Source organism: Chlorocebus sabaeus, chromosome 15, assembly GCF_047675955.1.
Source record: "Chlorocebus sabaeus isolate Y175 chromosome 15, mChlSab1.0.hap1, whole genome shotgun sequence".
NCBI classification, from domain to species: Eukaryota; Metazoa; Chordata; class Mammalia; order Primates; family Cercopithecidae; genus Chlorocebus; species Chlorocebus sabaeus.
In genome coordinates this window covers 56979007-56998633 of record NC_132918.1, presented here as the reverse complement: position 1 = coordinate 56998633, position 19627 = coordinate 56979007, and the positions used below count along the sequence as shown (strand labels likewise).

General features: G+C 52.1%; 2 protein-coding genes across 2 annotated transcripts in view; both read right to left on the bottom strand.

Annotated features, from left to right (window-relative positions):
- Positions 1 to 1761: 1761 nt before the first annotated feature.
- Positions 1762 to 3098, bottom strand: LOC103241648 (chromosome 15 C3orf36 homolog). Its single transcript, XM_073023808.1, is given in 3 exon segments — positions 1762 to 1984; positions 1986 to 2558; positions 3015 to 3098. Coding segments are annotated over 3 exon segments (777 nt in total). The 3' UTR covers positions 1762 to 1864.
- Positions 3099 to 6260: 3162 nt separating this feature from the next.
- Positions 6261 to 19627, bottom strand: part of SLCO2A1 (solute carrier organic anion transporter family member 2A1) — an 89748-nt gene continuing 76381 nt past the window's right edge. Inside the window, exons 10-14 of the mRNA XM_008009077.3 lie at positions 18922 to 19087; positions 16403 to 16566; positions 12253 to 12317; positions 9611 to 9734; positions 6261 to 8722 (exon numbers count right to left, since the gene is read on the bottom strand). Of these exons, the coding sequence (XP_008007268.1) occupies positions 8605 to 8722; positions 9611 to 9734; positions 12253 to 12317; positions 16403 to 16566; positions 18922 to 19087 (637 nt within the window). The 3' untranslated portion in view covers positions 6261 to 8604. The remainder of the gene's footprint in view (positions 8723 to 9610; positions 9735 to 12252; positions 12318 to 16402; positions 16567 to 18921; positions 19088 to 19627) is intronic.

The following is a 19627-nucleotide window of genomic DNA, read 5'->3' as shown; positions in this document are numbered from 1 at the left end:
TTTACACCCTGAAATCTGGTTCTATCTTGCCGCTGTTAAAAGTCTGTCAGCGACGCCCCATCATCCACTGTTAGTTACTAAAGGAGATGTGCATGATACACTCTCCCTCTAGAATCCACCTTTCACCATGCTCTGCCTGAGGCACCTTGCAACTGGGGGCACTACTTACACCGTGTCCTCCAGGCAAACACTGGTCCAGCTTTCTCACCTCTGAGTCTTCACTCCTGTAGTCCCCTCCGCCCAGAACACCTTCTCTAAGGCCCCGGTCAACAAACTTACCCTATCCTTCAAGGCACAGTTAGAGTTCACCTCTGCTCCAGATCTCCAATCCCCTAGGGAACGGGCCTCTTTCACCTTTGTTAATCCACCACATACACCCGCTTCCCCTGCATTTCCATGCAGGCTTCTGTCTGTCTGTTTGCACTTCTCCTTCATGGCACTATTGCACCTGTAATTGATCAGCCAATTGCAGCCACAGTTTGGATGCTTTCTGGGTTGTCTATCTGCCTTCTGTTTGTCTTGTTCACCCCTATAGGCCTGGTGCCCAGCTTGCTCGGGTGCCTGAGTCTGTGATGGGGTGGGTACCTGCCTTTCCCGGGGAAGACAGTGCCCGGAATGCTGACATCAGTTTCTTTCTGACATGCACGCCTATCTCAGGGCCAGGCCCCCAGGAGGTGCTCTGGTGAAGGTTTTGGGAATTGGAAGAAGGAGGAAGCAGAGGCTACTGAGCCCCCTGCAGTGGCTGAATAATGGGTCCCAGATGGTGCCAGTGATGCAGTGGGGAGGCTGACAGCTTCTGGGTGCAAATGGCCCCACAGTGCGGCCGGGGACCACCCTGCCCACGGCCGGTCTGAGAGCCTGAGGAAGCCGCGTGTGCCCGCGGGCCCTCTCGGTACCTCGTGGCACCTTACCCTCTACTCCCCTTGTTCTCTAACGCGTTTAATACACTTTCGTGCTGAAAATATAAACAGACTAAACGGTGCTTTACCCCGGGGAGGCAGACAGGAAGTTTCCTCGAGGCCGTGTCCCGTGAGCAGGCGCCAGTGGGTTCAGTCCCCGGGCTCCGGGTTGGCCCGAGTAGGGGGAGGCGTGCGTGCGGTGGGCGCGGGGAGCCCCGCAGGCCGGAGGGCGCCCCGGTGGGGTGGGGAAGAGGACTGTCCGAGGCGAGCTGGGTGGTGGGAGTACCGCCTGGCTCGCTGTGGGGCCGCAGGGGGAGTCCCGTGTCGGGCTGGGCGTGGAGCCTCCGAGGTTGGCTTCCCCGGGCCGCGGCAGGGCGGGGGGCGCCCCCTGGTGGCCGAATGCGACTCCAGGGCGCGAGGGGCCGCCCACCCCGCCTCGCCCACCTGGCGGAGACCCCTGCGCCTTCTCTGAGGAAGCCAGAGGAAAGGAGCCGAGACCGCAGTCACCTGGACCTGTTTCCTCGTCTGTGGGATGGCATGATAATTGCATCTCACAGGGCTGTCGTGAAGATTCAAGGAGCAAATGTATGTAAAGCGCTTCGGATGTCTGGTACATTCTGAGCCTTCAACCCACCTGAGCTGTTGTAACTCTGGAATTCAAGCGGCTCGGGTCAAAGAGGAACGGTGTGACACCTGCCTCTGTCCTTTCCAGTGTGGACTCAAGGGAGAGCTTGTGTCTCATCCAGACCCCCCAGTCTCTCTTTTGTAAGCTGGCGGTCATGAAATGTAATGAGGACAAAGGTTTAAACAAATGTTGGTCCCTATCTGGGACCTCTGAAGTCACTTGTAATGGATTTGGGGATTTGACAGATTTAAAAAGGGGTGCCTGCTGTGTGGCCCATTTATAGACCTGTAGAGCGAAGAGAAGGAGATTAGTCACACTGGGGGCCGGAGTAGAAGCCGTTTTAAATTAGCTGCCCCGCTCTGCGTTGAGACTGAGACTTTCTGACTCTCACTTTCACGCTTGGGTTCCAGCACCCAGATGAGAAGAGAGAGAAGGTAGAAGAGGAAGGAAGGGAGGGAGGGGATAGAGCAGTGGCCACCACCTCTCCCTGAGCGGGGGCAGAGTGGGTGGTTCTCTCCAGGTGGGCAAGGTGGGGGCCCCATGGGTATGCTGGGCAGGGGTGGAGTGTGCTGGGAGCAGGCGGAAGGACTGCGCCTCTGCTCCGCCGGGTGTGGCGCGGCCCACTCAGGAACCCCTTCCAGTGGAGACTCCAGGAGGGTACTCTGAGCTAGGAATGCCTTCCTGAGCCTGGTTGGCGGGGGCTCTGAGGCCGTTCCTCCAGGCCCTGAGTGGGCAGAGGGGCAGGTGAGCACTAACCCAGGAGCCAGGACTCGGCTGAGCCCACTACTCACAGCCTGGGGTAAGCCAGCCTCAAGACCCTCCAGGATGGTCTCAGCCTGGATCCGACTGCCTCTCCTGCCTGACCACTGTGCTCCTTCACAGGCCTCTGACGGGCAAGTTCTCAGGATGTGCACAGGTTTTCCTGCTTCCTTATCTTTGCACACCTTTGCTTGTTCCTTTTGCCCAGAAAGTCTTTCCCAGCACACTTGACTCTTTTGAAACCCAGTCTCTCCCACATGGCTAGTATCAAGCCCCTTCTCCCATCACTCATCAAATGAACTCAGAGCACTGGTACTTTGCCCTGTGTTAAGGTCTTGTCCTAGCTCTGGATTATATGTCCTTGAAGGGTAGGGGCCATGTGTTTGTCACCTCTTGTCCTTATACACATCAGGTACTACACAAATGAAGGGAGGCGTGAGGGACAACTGGAAGGGGCCTCGTTTTCTTCATGTGCAGGATGGGACTAGTCATAGCGGCCCCACAGGGCTGGTGGGAACTCTGGTGCGATTCTGCAATCAGAGTCACCCCATCTCCTCCTCGCCCACAGGGTCTCGCTCTGTCAGCTGTCCTGTTGGACTCTGCAACCTCCCCATCCTGTGGCCCCCTGCCTCAGCAAATCTCTTCCCTCTGAAGCCATCCTTTTCTTGACCCTGCATCTCTCCCAGCCACCACCCCATCTCTGCCTCCTCTGAGCAAATCATCTTTCCCACCTCCCCAGCCCTCTGCAGACTGCCTCGGCCTTGCGTGGGCATCATCTCCTCAGCTTTGGGGTCCACAGTTGGTGCTTCCTCCATTGGGAAATCTTTCCAGACTGTGTTTCCCAACCCTGACAGTCCCGCAAAGCTGGTTTAAGTGTCCTGGTGAGCAACTGTGTCCACCTAGGTTCACTACCCACAGTAGAGGGTTTTAGCGCTCAACCATATCTGCTCTTTCCTTCTTCTGAGCACACAGAATATTCTGTCCTGCTCTTGCGGCAGCTAGACTGGGAGCAGAGTGAAGAGTGTTACTTTGGGACAAACCATTGCTTAGCAGTGCGGGATCTTCCAGGACTTTCTTCCCCTGCCCCATCAATCATAGCAGCTTATAATGAAATGGAGGTACCTCAGGTTCCAAACAGTCTGGGTTACTGAGACACTGGCTGTGGTGGGGCGGGCTCTGAGGCCATATGTCCAGGCCCTGAGCAGGCAGAGGGGCACTACTGAGCCACTGACCTGAGAGTCACCCAGATCACCGCAGGTTCTGTGAGTGAGATATCTTTTGTTGTGTCAAGTGACTAAGATTAGAGAGGTCTGTTACTACAGCATAGCCAAGCCCTTCCCCACTGATTTACCGATTAAAGAAGTGTTCTAAATGGGTTAATGGCTTGGTAAACTGTAAAGATCTGTGCACATTTTAGTTATTATTATTGCTGTCAAGTTGTAGCAGGGCTGGAGACGTGATGTGGCTAGGAGAGTGGAGGAATGGCCAGGGTATGTCATGGAGAAAAACCCTCTCATTTATGATTTGCCAAGGGCTTGCCCAGGATCTGTTTCCATATTTAATCTCTGATGAAAGGTTATAATGAGTCTGGTATCTGGTGCTACTGACAGAAGATGGACCTTTCTTCCCAGTATTTAATTCCTGTGGTTGTGAAAGATAGGATGTATTTCTCCTGGATTTGCTATAATATTTTAATATCAATTTGATACGGACTGGCTTCAGACTCCAGCTTAACTGTATCTCTCCATCTTTGAGAGTGGTTGAAGAAAATCACATGACTTTGTTTCTTGAGCAAGAATCTGCTAAGCAGTCACCAGATGGGGCTGTTCCCTTGAAGGCCTGTGTGCAGGATTCTCAGGGCCTTTTCTTCTCAAAACCCTTCCCTCTTTGTCTCTTTTCTCCACAACTCTCCTTTAACTCATGGTGCTATAGGGATAAATTGCCGTTTAATGAATAGTTGTTGAATAGAAGGCAAGTACATGAACTGTTACCTGGTTCTCCTGCCTCCTTTACCCACTTTAATTGGCCCTCAAGAGATTCCCCCACTTCCGTCCCATGGGCCAGTGAACATCAGTGGGAAAAGAGGGCCCTCTCCATCATTTTAGTCCACGCTGACTCTTCAGAATGACTCAGCTGGGGAGATTGGGCTGGACCAGAGAGAGGTGGACAGCCTGGTTTGAGTCTAGGCCTGGCCAGCTATTTTGTGAAACTGTCCACAATGGTTGCTTCCTCAGAATCAGATTCCTCACCTTTAAATGGGACATCCATCATGGAGGATCACCCCAGAGGGCTTTGGGCCAAAGGATAATTGATAGAGATATGGTATTTAGTTATCACTGTATTTGTACTTTTTCCAAGAAGCGTCAAAGAAGGATGGACTATAAAAGGTTCCTGCACACTCTTCCTTTTCTGGCTTTTTTGTTCAGCCCTTGAGGGGCTGGATTGGGTGAGGAGAGGGAGTGGTGCAGAGGAGTGGGCTTCCTAGGACTGGGGCTGGGAGAGGGCATGGCTGCAAGTGTGCACAGGGAGGTGGGCCTAACCCTGGGGTCTAGGTTTTGTAGGATTTCCAGGCTCAGGTGAGAAGCAGGGCCATTAAACAGCCTCAAATGGGAAAGGGACCAAAGACTCACAATGGCACCCTTGATTCAAGGGTAAGTGGCATCCAAGGACCTTCAGATGGCACTAGGAGCCAGAACCAAGCATGGTTGATACTGAATTTCCAGCCAGACAGCAGGATGGGGGGTTTTAAATCAATAACTGATTTAAAGAAATAAGTGATTTTTTTTTCTTTTTGCACATCCAAGCTTGTGAAATGAGAATGTCTGTCTTAGCACTAATAAAAGCCTCATATAAATGTGAGCTCTCAGATTGTTTTTCATGCCCACTCACTCTTGGCTGCAGTCATCCAAAAAATCAGATTCACAGGCGTCTCTTCACAGGCATCTCTTCACCTTGTTATCCTTCACTCACCTTTGAATATACCAAAGGCCTATCGAGCCTCTACATTTCTCAGTGGCCTAAGCACAAATGGGCATCCCCCAGGCTCCACTGCACTGACAGTCCACCTTACAGGGTTTGGGACCCACCCACATCAATCTCATGAGAGGCCATTAAAAGTGCCATTCCTGGGTCCCTCTCAGACCCACAGAAGTAGACTCTGGGGCTGGGTGGAAGGTGTTGGGAATTTGCATTTTAACAGCATCCTCTATGAGTGTCACACACTCAAGAAAGTTAAGCTTTGCTCTAGAAGTGAAATGAAAGTGACACTATGATATTCCCTGCTGACAGCTGAGAAGAAAGATTTTCTGGGGAGTAGTAGTACTGGTTGTGACCATATGATCAATTATGATTATGGTATTAATTCTGTTTTGTGCCATGGACTTAGCTGTTTGCGTCCAACTCCCCTTCTGGATATAAACCCAAGAGCAGTGATCTGGCCTCCTCAGAGCCCAGCAGAACTACACTTAAGGGATAAGCAGTGTCTGGTACCTGCCTGATACCAGGCTAATGGGTTGACAGTTGCATTACCTCTAATCCTCATGGCCATGGGCTCCTGGGGTCTCTGTCATGAGCACTTTCTCTGTTTACAAGATGCAGATGCTGGCAGGGCGCAGTGGCTCGCGCCTGTAATCCCAACACTTTGGGAGTCCGAGGTGGGAGGATCACTTGAGGTCAGGAGTTTGAGATCAGCCTGGCCAACATGGTGAAACCTTGTCTCTACTAAAAATACAAACATTAGCCAGGTGTGGTGGCACAGGCCTATAATCCCAGCTACTCTGGAGGCTGAGGCAGGAGAATCTCTTGAACCCAGGTGGCAGAGGTTGCAGTGAGCCAAGATTGTGCCACTGCACTCCAGCCTGGGTGACAGAGCAAGACTCCATCTCAAAAATAAAATAAAAATAAAATAAAATAAAGTGCAGGTGCTATCTGTTCTCTGACAGATGTATATGACAACATAAATTCAGGACCAAGTTACCTCAATAGCAAAATTAGAATATTTTAATAGTAATATAATAGAATAAAGGTTTGGGAGGGCAACCATAATCTTCTAGAACCTGAAGGTTGGCATTCATTGTTCATAAACTCAGCTGAAGGCAGTGCCTTCCAAATTTGGTTAGATTGCTGTGGGAAAGACCAGGGTTAGTTGCAGGGAATCATTTTCCAAGCAGAACCATTTCAAATGCTAAAACTGGCCCCTGAGGTTATATTGAGCCTCCCTTCCTGAGTGAGATGTTTGGAAATGAGGTGGCTTTGGAAATAAGCCTGTCTGTAACAGTGGTTTCCACAAAGACGTCAGTCTCATGGCATTGGATATTGTTTGGACACTGACATGAATGTTTTGGCATATCACCATATGAGGCCTTTCCAGAGGTGGCTTCTAGTATGCTTCTGGAGGGGGTCTTCCAAGAAGAGTGGCACTTAAGGGTCATGTATGGCCATGACCCATGCCCAGTTGTTCCAGAAGACATGGTGAGACAGAGCTGTCTGGCAAAGGGCCAGGTGCAGAGTCAGTCTGGGGGCCATGGATGGCATGGATAGTGAGGTCAGGATCCTTCATGCCAATCTGTGGCTGCTTGCTGTCCCCACCTCTCCTCCTGCTCTCACCAACTCCCATGCCCCCAGTCCCACACTGCCCACCGAGCACACCCTGGGAGGAGGCCCTAATGTAAATGGAGGGAGGTGAGGTAAAAGCTGAGGGAAGCTCCTTGGAGAACCCTGTATTAGCACTGCTTTGCATAAAGTCGGTCTCCGATAAATATATTTGTGTTTTTTTGTTTTTTTGTTTTTTTTTTTTGAGATGGAGTCTGGCTCTCTCGCCCAGGCTGGAGTGCAGTGGCCGGATCTCAGCTCACTGTAAGCTCTGCCTCCCGGGTTTACGCCATTCTCCTGCCTCAGCCTCCTGAGTAGCTGGGACTACAGGCGCCCGCCACCTCGCCCGGCTAGTTTTTTTGTATTTTTTAGTAGAGACAGGGTTTCACCGTGTTCGCCAGGATGGTCTCGATCTCCTGACCTCGTGATCCGCCCGTCTCGGCCTCCCAAAGTGCTGGGATTACAGGCTTGAGCCACCGCGCCCGGCCTGATAAATACATTTGTTGATGAATGGCCTCCTTTGTTGGCTTCTGTCTCTCAACCTCTATCACATGGCAGCGATATCTGTCAGCCCAGGCACCCACCTCTCTGGAGGCAGCGAGAAGAGGCTGAGAAAATGGTAGTGGTATGAGCACATCTGAAACCAGGAAAGCCACCCTGACTGGCTCTGTTTTGTGGGCTGCAGCCTGCTCTCCAGCTTGGTGGCAGTGGACATCCACTCTGCTTCGTCACTTGCTTTGCTGACATCTCTTCTGCCTCTCTACTCCTCGGAATACGGGCTGAAGTCCAGACAGGGAAGTGCATGTGAAGCCACCTCATCTGCTGCCAGGGAGATGTGGGAGGTTCTTCCCATTACTCTGAGATGAGGGGGTCTCGTCCCCACATTGAAGGGGTGGGAGGTTGGGCATCAGGACCATTTCATAGGCCTTCCTTGGGTCTTCACTATGCTGTAGCTTTCTCAGTTTGAAATGTACCCCAGAAAGACAGGGATAAAATGTGAGGATCTAAGGACAGAAAGTCCAAGGTTCATATGGACAGCACTTAGATGACCCATCCTTGGGGTTTCTCAGTCCCTGCTCTGGTGCCTGTGTGCAGGTAATGGGCAGAGGCTGTACTTCCCAACATGGCAGCATCCAGAATGGCCTCTAGGTATAGGAAGTGAGGATCTGAGGGGGAGGGAGCCAGCCCCTCCCATAGTCTGTGCTGATGCCAAACCCAGGTGCAAAGGGGGCTACAGTCAGGCTCCCCAGTCTCCCAGTGGCTCTGGCTATTAATAACTCAGCCACTTCCTTCTTCCTCTCACCCCTGCCACTCTGCAGGGTGTGGGCAGTCAACGGGAGCGTGGAGCTGCCTGGCAAGAAGGGCAGATACCCTTTTTCTCTCTCTGTTTAGGATTCCCCCCAGGGCTGGTGAGGGCCCTGGCTGCCTCAGTGGGCATCCTCGATGGAGGACTCAGCACTGAAGTGAGCCTGGGCATCTGGAGGCCCCTTCCAAGGGGCCAGGGAAGACTCAGCCACAAACTCTGGCCCATGCAGCCCAGGTGCACAGTGGCCCTTAGGAACTGTGGGGAGGACTCTGGGAGGAGGAGGTAGGGAAGGCAAATGAGGACTGGGGTTTTCTTTCTTGTTTAAAAATACAAAAAGGAAATGACGTGTTAACATTAGTGAATATAGGCAGGTGTGGAAGAGGCACGGTCCGCTCTCTGGAGCAGGGCAGTGGCCCGGGCGGGGGTCAGATGAGTCCTGCCGCCTTCTGCACATTGTACTCCTTGTTCTTCTTCACCCTCCAGCTGATGAAGCAAAGCAGCAGCATGCCCAGTGCCTTGTAGCCCATCTGCAGGCCCAGGTACCTGCGGGCAGGAGGAGGCAGGACTGGTGAGGGAGGGGGCTCTGCAGCCCACATCCCAGGGCCAGGACCACCGGGAAGAGCCACGTCATTCCCACGCTGGCCCACGAAGGGTGTGGGCACCATCCAGGTGTGGATCACTTTCCTCATTTCTTTGACCCAAAAGGGAACAAAGCTGCAGGGAAGCACGCAGGGAGTAGGCATGGGACTCCTAATCCGGGGCTCATCATCCCTCCACCGGCTCTTTCCAGAGGGCCAGAGGTGACCCAGCTGCCCCAGCCAGCCCCAGAGGGTCCTGTCAACCAAGCAGAGCCAGAAGGAGAGGGGCCTCTTCCCATTGCCCTATTGACCTGTCCCTTTTGCGGCCTTCTCTGCCACTCCCATACCATTTCCAGCCCCTGCCCAGTCCCCTGAAGCCCACCTTCCTGTGGTTTCTGGGCCATATGACAATGGCAGCAGGTGAGGTGGCTGGAAGGGGTGCAGAACCCAATGGCGCTGCAGCTGGGCATGGCCCATTGAGGCAGGTTGGTCCGCCTGCCCTGGACCTCTGCCAGGAGCCATGATATAGCTCCCTCTGTCTCTGAGCAGCAGGAGGCTGCCCCATTGTTCCACAGCCATGGCCTCTTCCTTGGGCTCCAGCCATCCCCACCCTTTCTTTCTGCTGCTGCCCCTTCCAAACGCTTTCGGGTCATGGAAGTCCCTGGACATCTCCCTGTGAGCCCTGAAATCCCTGTTATAGTAGCCCCTGCTCCCTGTCCATGGCAGGGCCGCAGAGCTGGCCCTTCATGTTCTCTTCTTCAGAAGCCTGACAGCCCCCACAGTAGCCATATGACTACTGTCATCTCAAGCCCAGGACCTGGCTCCGAGACACACATGCGTGTTGGGCCCTCACCTGTCTCGGAGAGCATCATTGTCGTAGTAGGCGCAGGCCCCTCGCCTCCCTAAGCACAGCGAGTTCCACCGGATGCAGGAGTGGTCAATGGTGAGGCCATAGAGGGCTGGAGATGGCAGCCAGGCTGGAAGAGGGTTCGGAAAGCCCTGGTCAGATGGAACTGCAGGCAGAGGTGCCTAGCAGGGATGTGGGAGCCAAGTCCCCTGCACGGTTCACATATATGAGAATGGCTCTGCTGCACCCATAGGACTCACAGTGACTCTGGAAAGCAGAATAGCTTTCAGTGAAGCCTGAATTTCTCTTTCACCAGAAGGCTTAGAAGAGAAAAGGGACCTGGGCCATTGTTTCAAGGCAGAGTAAGTCACAGGGATCACCTTGATGCCGGCTCAGACATCCCACATAGTTCTGAGGTCAGCTCGGAGTGGAGACACATGGGCCTCCACTGTGTGGCAGGAGGCTCTCCAGGCATGGACTTCTCAGGTCCTCACACTGGCCCCGAGGTGTGGGTGCCCACTTTTTAGTGAAGAGGAAGGGGTTCTTGGCTGGGACACTGTAACATAGCCAAGAGAAGTCAAGGCAGGACTTTGAACCCTGGTTTATGGAGGTTCGAATCCCATGCACTTCCACCACACCAAGCTGCCCTATTGGATTAGACAGTACCCCTCTGCAGACCTCCCAATACCTGGCTTCTCAGAGCTTCTTCTCCGGGCCCCCGAACTTGCCAGCAGCTGAGTGCTAAGATTTGGCTCGGCAGGGGCTATGCCTTCCTGGCTGTTAAATATTCTGGACGCCTACACTACCCGTGCGTAGTGTACCACTAGCTACAGCTCTAGGCAGTTACTGGACTGGGGAGGGGCTTGTCCAGGATTTACACCAAGGCTGGCCCATCCCAGTCTCAGAACCAGGGTGCTGAGAACAACCTCCCAAACTTTGTTTAGGGCCCTGTGAGAAACTGCTTCCAGAAGAAAGACAGACAATATTCCACTTGTGGCGCTGCCCACAAGTGGGAAACTACAAGAAGCCTCTCCACTCAAATCCTGCTTACTCCCAAGTCTCCAGGTGAACAGAGGGATGAAAACTGGCCAGGCAGAGTGACATATGACACTTCCCTGCATAGAAACAAAGTCCAGAAACATTGTCGACCCAATCCCAATGGTTAATTTAAAACCTGTAATAGGAAGTCCTTTTATCTACCCAAGAGTGGATTGTGTTCTTGGGTGATACATGGAACCCCTCCAGTCCTGGGTTTTCTCACTGTGGTCCCACATTGAGTTATCTGAGCTCAAATGGAAAAACAAAAGCAGCAAGTGCTTCGAGCAGTGTGAGAGAGTTGAGAGAGTCCTTGTTTTCAAGGTCATTTTCAAGGTTGCTGGAGGAAGCAGGAAAGAGCTCTTTAGAGCCTGTCCTAGTTGCTGGATGGGCTGAGAGGAATGTGAGGTCTCCTTCCCAGCAGAAGTTTTAGAGAAAGTTAAGTTATAAAGGAAAATAAGGAGCTCTGATGACAACAGAGCCTCTGCTGGGAGGACAGGTAGATCCTGCCGCCCTGCTTCCTCTGTTTATAATGCAGGCAGCAGGAGCAGGGCCTAAAGAGGCTCTGCAGGGACTAGAGGAACAAGAAATCCCACTGAAAAAGCTGGTTCATTCCCATCATCCAAACACTTCTCCCAACCTGGGGTTGGATTGGGCCCAGCAAGGGCTCCCGCTCACCTGGCCCCAGTAGGAACATCACCAACACATCTCAAAATGGGGATGGAAGCCGCTGCTCTCACCGCAGGGTGTGGTGTTGACTGAGGCACAGTGGGCTATACATCATTTCAGCATTTATGGTCAGAAATGACACCTTATAGTAACTGAAGTTCCTCTTGCTGGAGTCTCCACATTCCCCTCTGTAGTTTGCACCCTTAATTAATACATCTTCAGTTCAATTAGGTCCCTTTACTTCTGTGTGCCTGACCTTACAAGGATCCCTCTATTACTGCCTTGTGTTAAGTCTAGTGTACAGATGTGTCAAGAAGGAACAGCCAGTGTGAGCAGTCCAGGAACAGACCTGCATTGTGCCCCCAGCCCTCGGCCCAGGCACCCCGGGAGAGCACCCCTGCTGTCTCAAGCAGCTCGCCCTCCCGCGGGGCACTGTTGATCACTTGTGCACAGCGCCATTCCTTTGGTGGGCTCTGGACTGCTTGAGGGCAGGCAGGACTCACCAGCAGAGGGCCCCACGTGGAAGAAACATTTGCTGAATAGTTTTAGGAGGAGTGAATTTTGTAAATGGAAAGGAAGCCAGGGCTGGGCTCAGCCGCTGCTCTGGCTTGGCAGGAATGCAAAGTTTTGTTCCTACAGTGAGTTTTGGGAGAAAGATTTAAAAATACCTGCCTTTAACACTCTATTAGGTATTCTCAGCTGTTCACTTTTAATTTTTCTTACATAACTTAGTTAGGAATGAATGCCATAGATGGAGTCTTTCCTAACCTCAAGCAATCTGGGAAACCGTCCACATGGATTTTGGCATCTGCTGTTGATTATGCACAGCTTCTCTTTGCCATGGAGATGAGATGGTGCTTCCTCCATCGCTACCTTGCACCCATAGCCCTCGGATGCCCCATCGCCTGGGGCCACTTTTGGGAAGAGGGGTCTTAGACACTTACCCAGCAAGCGCATCAACAAGAACTGCACTCCGATGGCAAATGACTTTTCCTCCTGGTTCACCACACTGAAAAGACAGACAGCAAATCAGCAGCAGGAGGATTCAGGGCTGCACGATCCCTTGGGTAAGGGACAGCCAGCCTCAAAGCGGGTCAGAACCAACCCTCATGTGGCCTGACGAGCCGAGCCCTCTGGTGATTGGGTTCACCTGGGCTGAATGATCTAGTTCTTTACATCAGTGGTCTCAAAGCGTGGTCCCTGGATCATCAGCATCCCCTGGGAGCTTGTTAGATATGCAGATTTTCAGGCCCACCCTGGACTTACTGAGTCAGAAAGTCTGGGGATGGGGCGCAGCAATCTGTATTTTACCTCCAGGAGATTCTGATGTACCACTGAAAACCACTGGTCTGTGTGATTTTCAGGGCTGCCCAGAGCCCCCTTCAAGAAGCAGAGGGCAGTAGACGCTAGGAGTGGAGAGAAGGATGCTGTGGGTGTGTTGATAGCAGCAGGTCTGAACAACTCCCACAGAATATCTTATACCAGTAAAAGACAGCCCTGCTGCAAAGTGTAATTAGAGCCCTTGGGCTGCAGGCTTCTGTGCACAGCTAAAAGAATTCCCTACCCCGGGCTGGCTCTGGGTGTGTGCATACAACTCCACCCTCAGAAAGGTCCCATGTTTGGCTTAATGCTCTGCTGCTGCTGTCTGGAAATTCTTAATTTTTGAGCCAGGGGCTTTACATTTTCATTTGCAATAGGTCCTACAAATTAGGTAGCTGGTCCTGCCCCTAACCATCTTCCTTCAAGAGAGGAAAATGTGTTTGGCTAAGGAAGGAGATTCAGAGAGAGCGGGGGACAGCCCTGCCATCCCAGCTGGGGAGTGGAGAGAGGGAGAGGACACCCCCACACAAGGTGGGGAGCCAGCAGCTGGCCAGCAGAGGCACCTGATGAGTGACTTTACTCCAGGACTCTCTGTGCTCTGAGCACACACACTCCCAGTGGATGCTTGTTGGGAAGAGCTTCCAGTACTAGGGGACAGTGAGGAAGGGAGCTCAGAAGTAATCCCCAGGCCTCTACCTTTGTTTTGTTTCACCACCACCATCACAGTTCCGCTAGCAAACTGGATAGTGACCTTTGCCCAGCCCCTGAGGGATGGTCCCGTGAGAGAAATACTCACTGGGGCAGGGGAAGAGGCACCCCTTGGGGCCCCCCAGTGTAAAGTGTCTCAAATCCTGTTGTGCCTACAGATCCCTTCAGTGGTCCAGTTCATAATAGATGCCTGCCTTGTCTTGGCCCTTGCCCTGGGCCCACTCATTCTCAATGAAATGGGACTTGGCCACCCTAATTTGGCTTTTGATTGAGGTCCTGGGCCCCTTCTAGTCTCTGTCCCATGTGGCCCTGAATGAAAGCTGGCTTTCTGACCTCTTTCTCCTTCCACATTTTCAGCTAGCCCTCACTTCCAGCTTGTGTTCCCATGGCTAACTGGGGGCCAGGACTCATACAAATAATGCTTGGGTCACCTACAAAGTCATTTTTTTTTTTTTTTCTGAGACAGAGTCTCATTCTGTCACCCAGACTGGAGTGCAGTGACTCAGTCTTAGCTCACTACAACCTCTGCTTCCCAGGTTCAAGCAATTCTCCTGCCTCAGCCTCCCGAGTAGCTGGGACTACAGGCGCCCGCCACCACGCACGGCTAGCTTTTGTATTTTTAGTAGAGACAAGGTTTTGCCATGTTGCCCAGGCTGGTCTTCAACACCTGACCTCAGGTGGTCCACCCACCTCGGCCTCCCAAAGTGCTGGGATTACAGGTGTGAGCCACCGCACCCGGCCTACAAAGTCATCTTTAAGCCTCTCCTTCTTCACACTAAATAGCATCAATTCTGTCATGTTTCCCAGTGGGATTTATCTTTAAATCGTTGTGGGATCCGGGGGCCTCCTCTCCACCTCCTACCCCTGCTCGACCTAGAAAGGAGAGCTTTTTCTAGAGAAGCCCATCCTGTGGTTGAAATGATGCTCTGTTCTTCCTGACTTCCTCGTCCTCAGGATTTGACAGGAGTCCCCTGGGAGGCGATTTGACAGGGATCACCCTTTTCCCTGCTGTAGAGGGACTTGCCAGGGAGATTTTCTTACCCTGGCCCATCTCCTCATCACGACCTTGTGTAGTTTTATGTCAGGGCTAGAGGGTCCACTGTGGTCCATCTGACCCAAGGTACAAGAAGGGAAGCCTGCTGAAGAGTCTCAGGTGAAGGTGTCAGTGCTTTGAATGTGCAGGATGGGGAGCAGCAGAGAAGGGAGTGACGGTGGCATCAGGGAAGGCAGCACGCTGTGGGTTCCAAGCATCCCTGCACCTTCTTGCTGAGTAAGCTCAAAATGCAAGGTCCTGACTGCTGTTTTCCTGCACCGTTTCTCAGAGTTGTAGTTGCAAGGAGCAACCCTGAGGCATGAGTTAACGTTTCCTCCAAGACCAGGAGCAGCATTGCTCACTGGTCACCGTAGAAGTGGCGGCTCTTCTATGCTCAGTGTTCTTACAAAGTGTGCACCTGGGCCTCTCTGTGTCATCCCTGTAGGATTTGGGGGGCAAGGATAACTGACACACCCTAAGTTTTGTGCTTTCTGTGCTGTCATAAAGTATTTTGTCTTTGACCCAGGAGTCTCACCTCTTCTGCCAGCATCCTTGAGATAGTATTTGATCTGATAGCTTTCAAGCTAACTTGATAGCTCACTTATAAATAGGGTAAAATCCCAGATCCCAACAAGTGGCTGCATCTGCTCCTTCCTTTTCTCTGAGCCTTCTGGGGAAAATAGGTCATAGACACCTAGCTGGCTGTTTATTATTATTGTTATTTGATTAATAGTGATAATTAACCAATATATAGAACACCTTATATTTACAAAGCAATTTACCATGTAATCCTGACACCAACCCTTTGAGGTCGATAATCATTATCATCATTTCATGAATGAGGAGACTGAGGCTCAATGAGGCTAGGCAACACCCTAACACAGCCAGTATGTGGCAGAGCAGGGACTTTGATCCTGGCACCGGGAGTCCAAATCCTGTGTTTTTGCCCTCTCTACTTGTGAGGTGAGTGAGGACAGGAGGGAGGGCAGCAGGGGTGGGTTAGGTGAATTTGGTACAACTGTTGTTTTCTCCTTGCAGCCAGTGAGGTGAAGAGCGGGTCATTCCCAGTGAAAAGCTCAGAGGCATTCATTGCCAGCTGTAACGGGACGCCCTGCTCCTCCCCTCCAGCTCTGCCCAGCCACTCCCTTCCTGACCTGAGGACTTGGTCCTGGAGCCAATCATACCAGGATTTTCTCATTTTCATCCTTTTCCATAGCCCTCACTCTGACTCTGAAACTTTCCACATTTTCCTGCCTTGCTTTTATGCATCCAACTAAATTCTCTTTGCTCTTCTCATTTCTTTTAGAATTTAAAAATAAGCAAACCTACAGGCGTTTCCAAGGTGTGGAGCCAGGCAGCCTGGCTTCAACAAGTGGCTCAGCCATTCACTGGCTCTGCCATACTAGGCTAGTGATTTTTTTTTAAATTATTATTATTTTTTGAGACGGAGGCTCACTCTGTCCCACGGGCTAGAGTGCAGTGGCATAATCTTGGCTCACCGCAACCTCTGCCTCCCAGGTTCAAGTGATTCTTCTGCCTCAGCCTCCCAAGAAGCTGGGATTACAGGCACCGGCCACCACGCCCAGCTAATTTTTGTATTTTTAGTAGAGATGGGGTTTTGCCATGTTGGCCAGGCTGGTCTTGAACTCCTGACCTCAGATGATCCGCCTGCCTCGGCTCCCAAAGTGCTGGGGTTACAGGCATGAGCCACCGCGCCCAGCCTAGGCTTGTGATTTAACCTCCAATGTTTAGAGTGGAGGCGCCAACAGGGCCTGTGTCACACGGACGCTGTGGGACTGAATGAGGCCCTGCAATGAGGAGCTCAGCACAGCGCCTCCCAGGGCAGGGTTCCCAGCACTGTTGCCATTATTATTATTTCCCCTCAGCAAAAGAACATTGCACATTGTCATTCAAAGGACTCTGAGGGCGAGGAAAGGGGGGAGAAATGAGAAACAGGCAACTAAGCGCAAAGTCAAAGGGAGTTGTGGGGAAGGAGAAGCCACGCCCCAGACCCCCAGAGGTTTGCCACTCACCGCAGAACCATCATGTAGAGGGGGTTGTGGGAGATGCAGGCTATCAGGGACACGAAGGAGATGAGGAAGATGGCCGGGAGCAGGAAGTGGGCACAGGGGATAGGGCACGATCCTGTCTTTGCTGAAGCGGATCCCCCAGTCACACAGCTGCAGTTCAAATAGATCTTGAAGAAGAAGGGGAGGGGAAAAGGGGAAGCTTTGTGATTATTTCACTTTCACACACTTCAGAGGTCTGCACCAGCTCTTGCTGGAGACTTAGGTTTCAACCCTTGTGTTCTCTGGATCTGGTTCCCAGGGAAGCTGGGTGAGGCTGAGGAGGCCAGGTGAGGATTTCAAGCTGGCCCAGGGGTCCCACCTCTGTCACTGTTTGGGCAACAGAAACCATCTTCTGGGATGGGCTGGGCTCCTCCAGAAGTCACATCTGCCTCTGGATGCCCGGGAACACTGCCAGGCTAGGCCCCCCACCCCCAGCTTGGAGCCAGGGGTCCAGGAGGGCTCTCCTTTGGGCCAGGCCTCCTGTGCCCAGCAGTGGCGGTTTTGCAGATTGTTGTTTTTGCTGTCTGTGTGTTTATTGCAGAGGTAGGCATAACCAGTAGGAGGGCAACGGGAACACAGTGGCATTCCCTGAGTTCTGATGCTGTCAGGCCTTTGCTGGAGCTCCCTGCCTGAAAGAAACTCCTTCTGCCTAGAAGGGACTCCTGAGGAGGCCCCTATCTCAAGTCTGCAAGTCCATATGGCTCAATACTGTTGTCCAACTCACTTTGGTGGCCACTGCCCTTGTCTGGTGGTCTTCACCTTCCTTCGCTGCCCTTGTCAGATGGCCCAGCCTGTGACAATTTCAGTGTCCAAGCAGTTACAGGACTAATGTTGGAACTAATGGACTAGTATGTTTCCTTCTGCCAACAGTGGTAACTATGCACCCTCTTCACTTGGCCCCTAGGAAATTCCAAAGTTAGTTATATACAATATGGCTATTACGCTCTTCGGTCTAGATTTTTTTAAATAGAAACTTTTTTTCTTTATAATTTACTGATTTTTTTCTTGATATTTTGCTAATGGATTTTTGTCTTGAGGTACGTATGCTATTATGGGAAACTTGCCAAGATTATTTCTGGAAGTAGGTGACTCAGAGGTAAGTTAACAAAGATAAGAAAACCACAGAAGCCAACACAACTGGAAGGCAACTCAAAGAGCATCTTGTCCAAGTTCCTTGTCCTTCCTCTGCCTGGGAGCCACGCTCCTTTGCCTGCGGAGGTGGCAGTGGCAGCAGCCTTGCCCTGTCCTTTCAGAGGAGGTTGGTAACTAGGTGCTAGCCTTGCCCATCTCCTCCATACAGGCTTAAGGGAATAAGGCATGTTCCTAGCTTACGTTAACTGCACAGTCTTCTCATTGCTCAGCAGTTCCTAAGCCTGGCCCGCCTGGCTCTGGTTCCTGCCTGCTCCCTGGCCAGCTGGGCGTGACACTCCTCCTGCAGCACCAAGCCTGGCCTTTTCTCTTCTTTCCTACAGCGTGCCCAGTACATTCATGCCCACGGGACTTGTACTTGCTGCTTGCTCCCTTTAGCTGGAATGCACTGCTCCTGGTGTGCATAGAATTCTGTTCTGATTGTTCAGTTCTAATGTCACCCCCTCCGGGAGGCCCCTGGGAACTCTCCATCCTATTAAGTCCTTCCATGGCATGGGTTACTTTCTAGAATTACCCTGTGTGTTTATTTGATAGAATGCACACTCCATGAGAACAGGGACCTTGTCTGATGGGCTCACTATCACATCCTCAGCACTCACGGCTGTGCCCAGTGTTCTGTTTATTGAATAACTAAACAAATGACTCAAGTCAGTTTGCTGCTGGCTGATCCTAGGAGGTGTGGAGCCACAGAAAAATGGACTGTACTTTGCCAAGCGAGTCCAGTGAATGGAGGCTGCCCAAGTGGAAGGCTGGTGGCCAGAAGATAAATGGCTTTGAATAGAAGTGCCCCAAACTGAGGCAGAGCCCTGCGTTCAAGTCCCAGGTCAGCCCGAAATAGCTGCATGACTTCAGGCCAGCCATGTGGCCACACCTGGGAGTTGAGGGGTTGAACCAAATGCCCTCAGCTACTGCTTCTGGCTCTACCCTTCCAGGTCCATGTCAGAGAAGGCTAATGCCCTCAATTTATCTGGGCCACGGCCAGCCTGCAGGACCCAGAGATGCCCGTGAGGATCCCTCAGGATGGGGCTCAAAGGCCTCAGCTGAAGGAGTGCTTTGACTGGTTTCTGCTCTGAGTAGTTAGGCCTCAAGAATGTGAATTTGTTGGAGGTCGGCCAGTCTTTAATTGACTGTGGGCTGTCGGCATCTGGTCATGACCCCAGGGGTAGGGAGGTAGAGAGAGGCTGGATGTGGCTCAGAGGAGGCCAGGATGCTGGTAATGAGTGTGTGTGTGGAGCCCCGCCTATCCTGGAGCCGAGAAACCGTCTTTGAGGGCATGCACTGAGCTCCGAGATCCTGTGGGGCTCCTCTTGCCTCTGGACCCTGGCTGCCCTTACCAATTGCTTGGAGGTTGCAGAGCTCATGTTGATGTTTCTGCAGCCAGCGTGGCAAGGGGAGAGGTACTCGATTCCATTGTCCCCACAGACCGGGTGGAAGATAGAATCTGGGCACGAGCAGTCCCTGCGGCAGGCAGGAGGCTGCGGATGTATAGAACTTGATGTGCTGCCAGCAAAAGAGGAAACAGGGAGTCAAACAAAGCAAGACCAAAGAAAAACCCTACCCTCCAGCCCAGTGTGAGTTCCTGGCCTGATGAGTGTGTCTGTGCATCTTTATTTATTTTGGGCCAGTGCCACCCTGGGATGTGGATTATGCCTGGTGGAGCCAACAGTGAATTTGCCACTGTTTAGTGGTCACGGCATCTCTCCATTTCTTCTGCCACTGGGAGCCCAAATCCACTAATTATGCGCTGGGAAGGCCTGAGTGGTGAATCCCCTGCCACAGTAGGGATCAAGACAACCAACCAATCAGAAAGGGCAGCTGCAGTGGGCAGGTCACAGACAATATTTGCCTTCCCTCTTCTTCAGCCTGAAAAACAGTGGCTGGGACCGCTGAGGCAATCCAGGATTTAGTTAGCTCTCTGTCTCCTGGCTTAATGTAGACCTTGCCTAGGTTACTGCATCCCCTTGAGCTTCAACCAGAGCTTTCACTGGTTGATCTCACTGTTCCCCGGTATCTGACATTCATGACCTTCTTCAGGGAGGG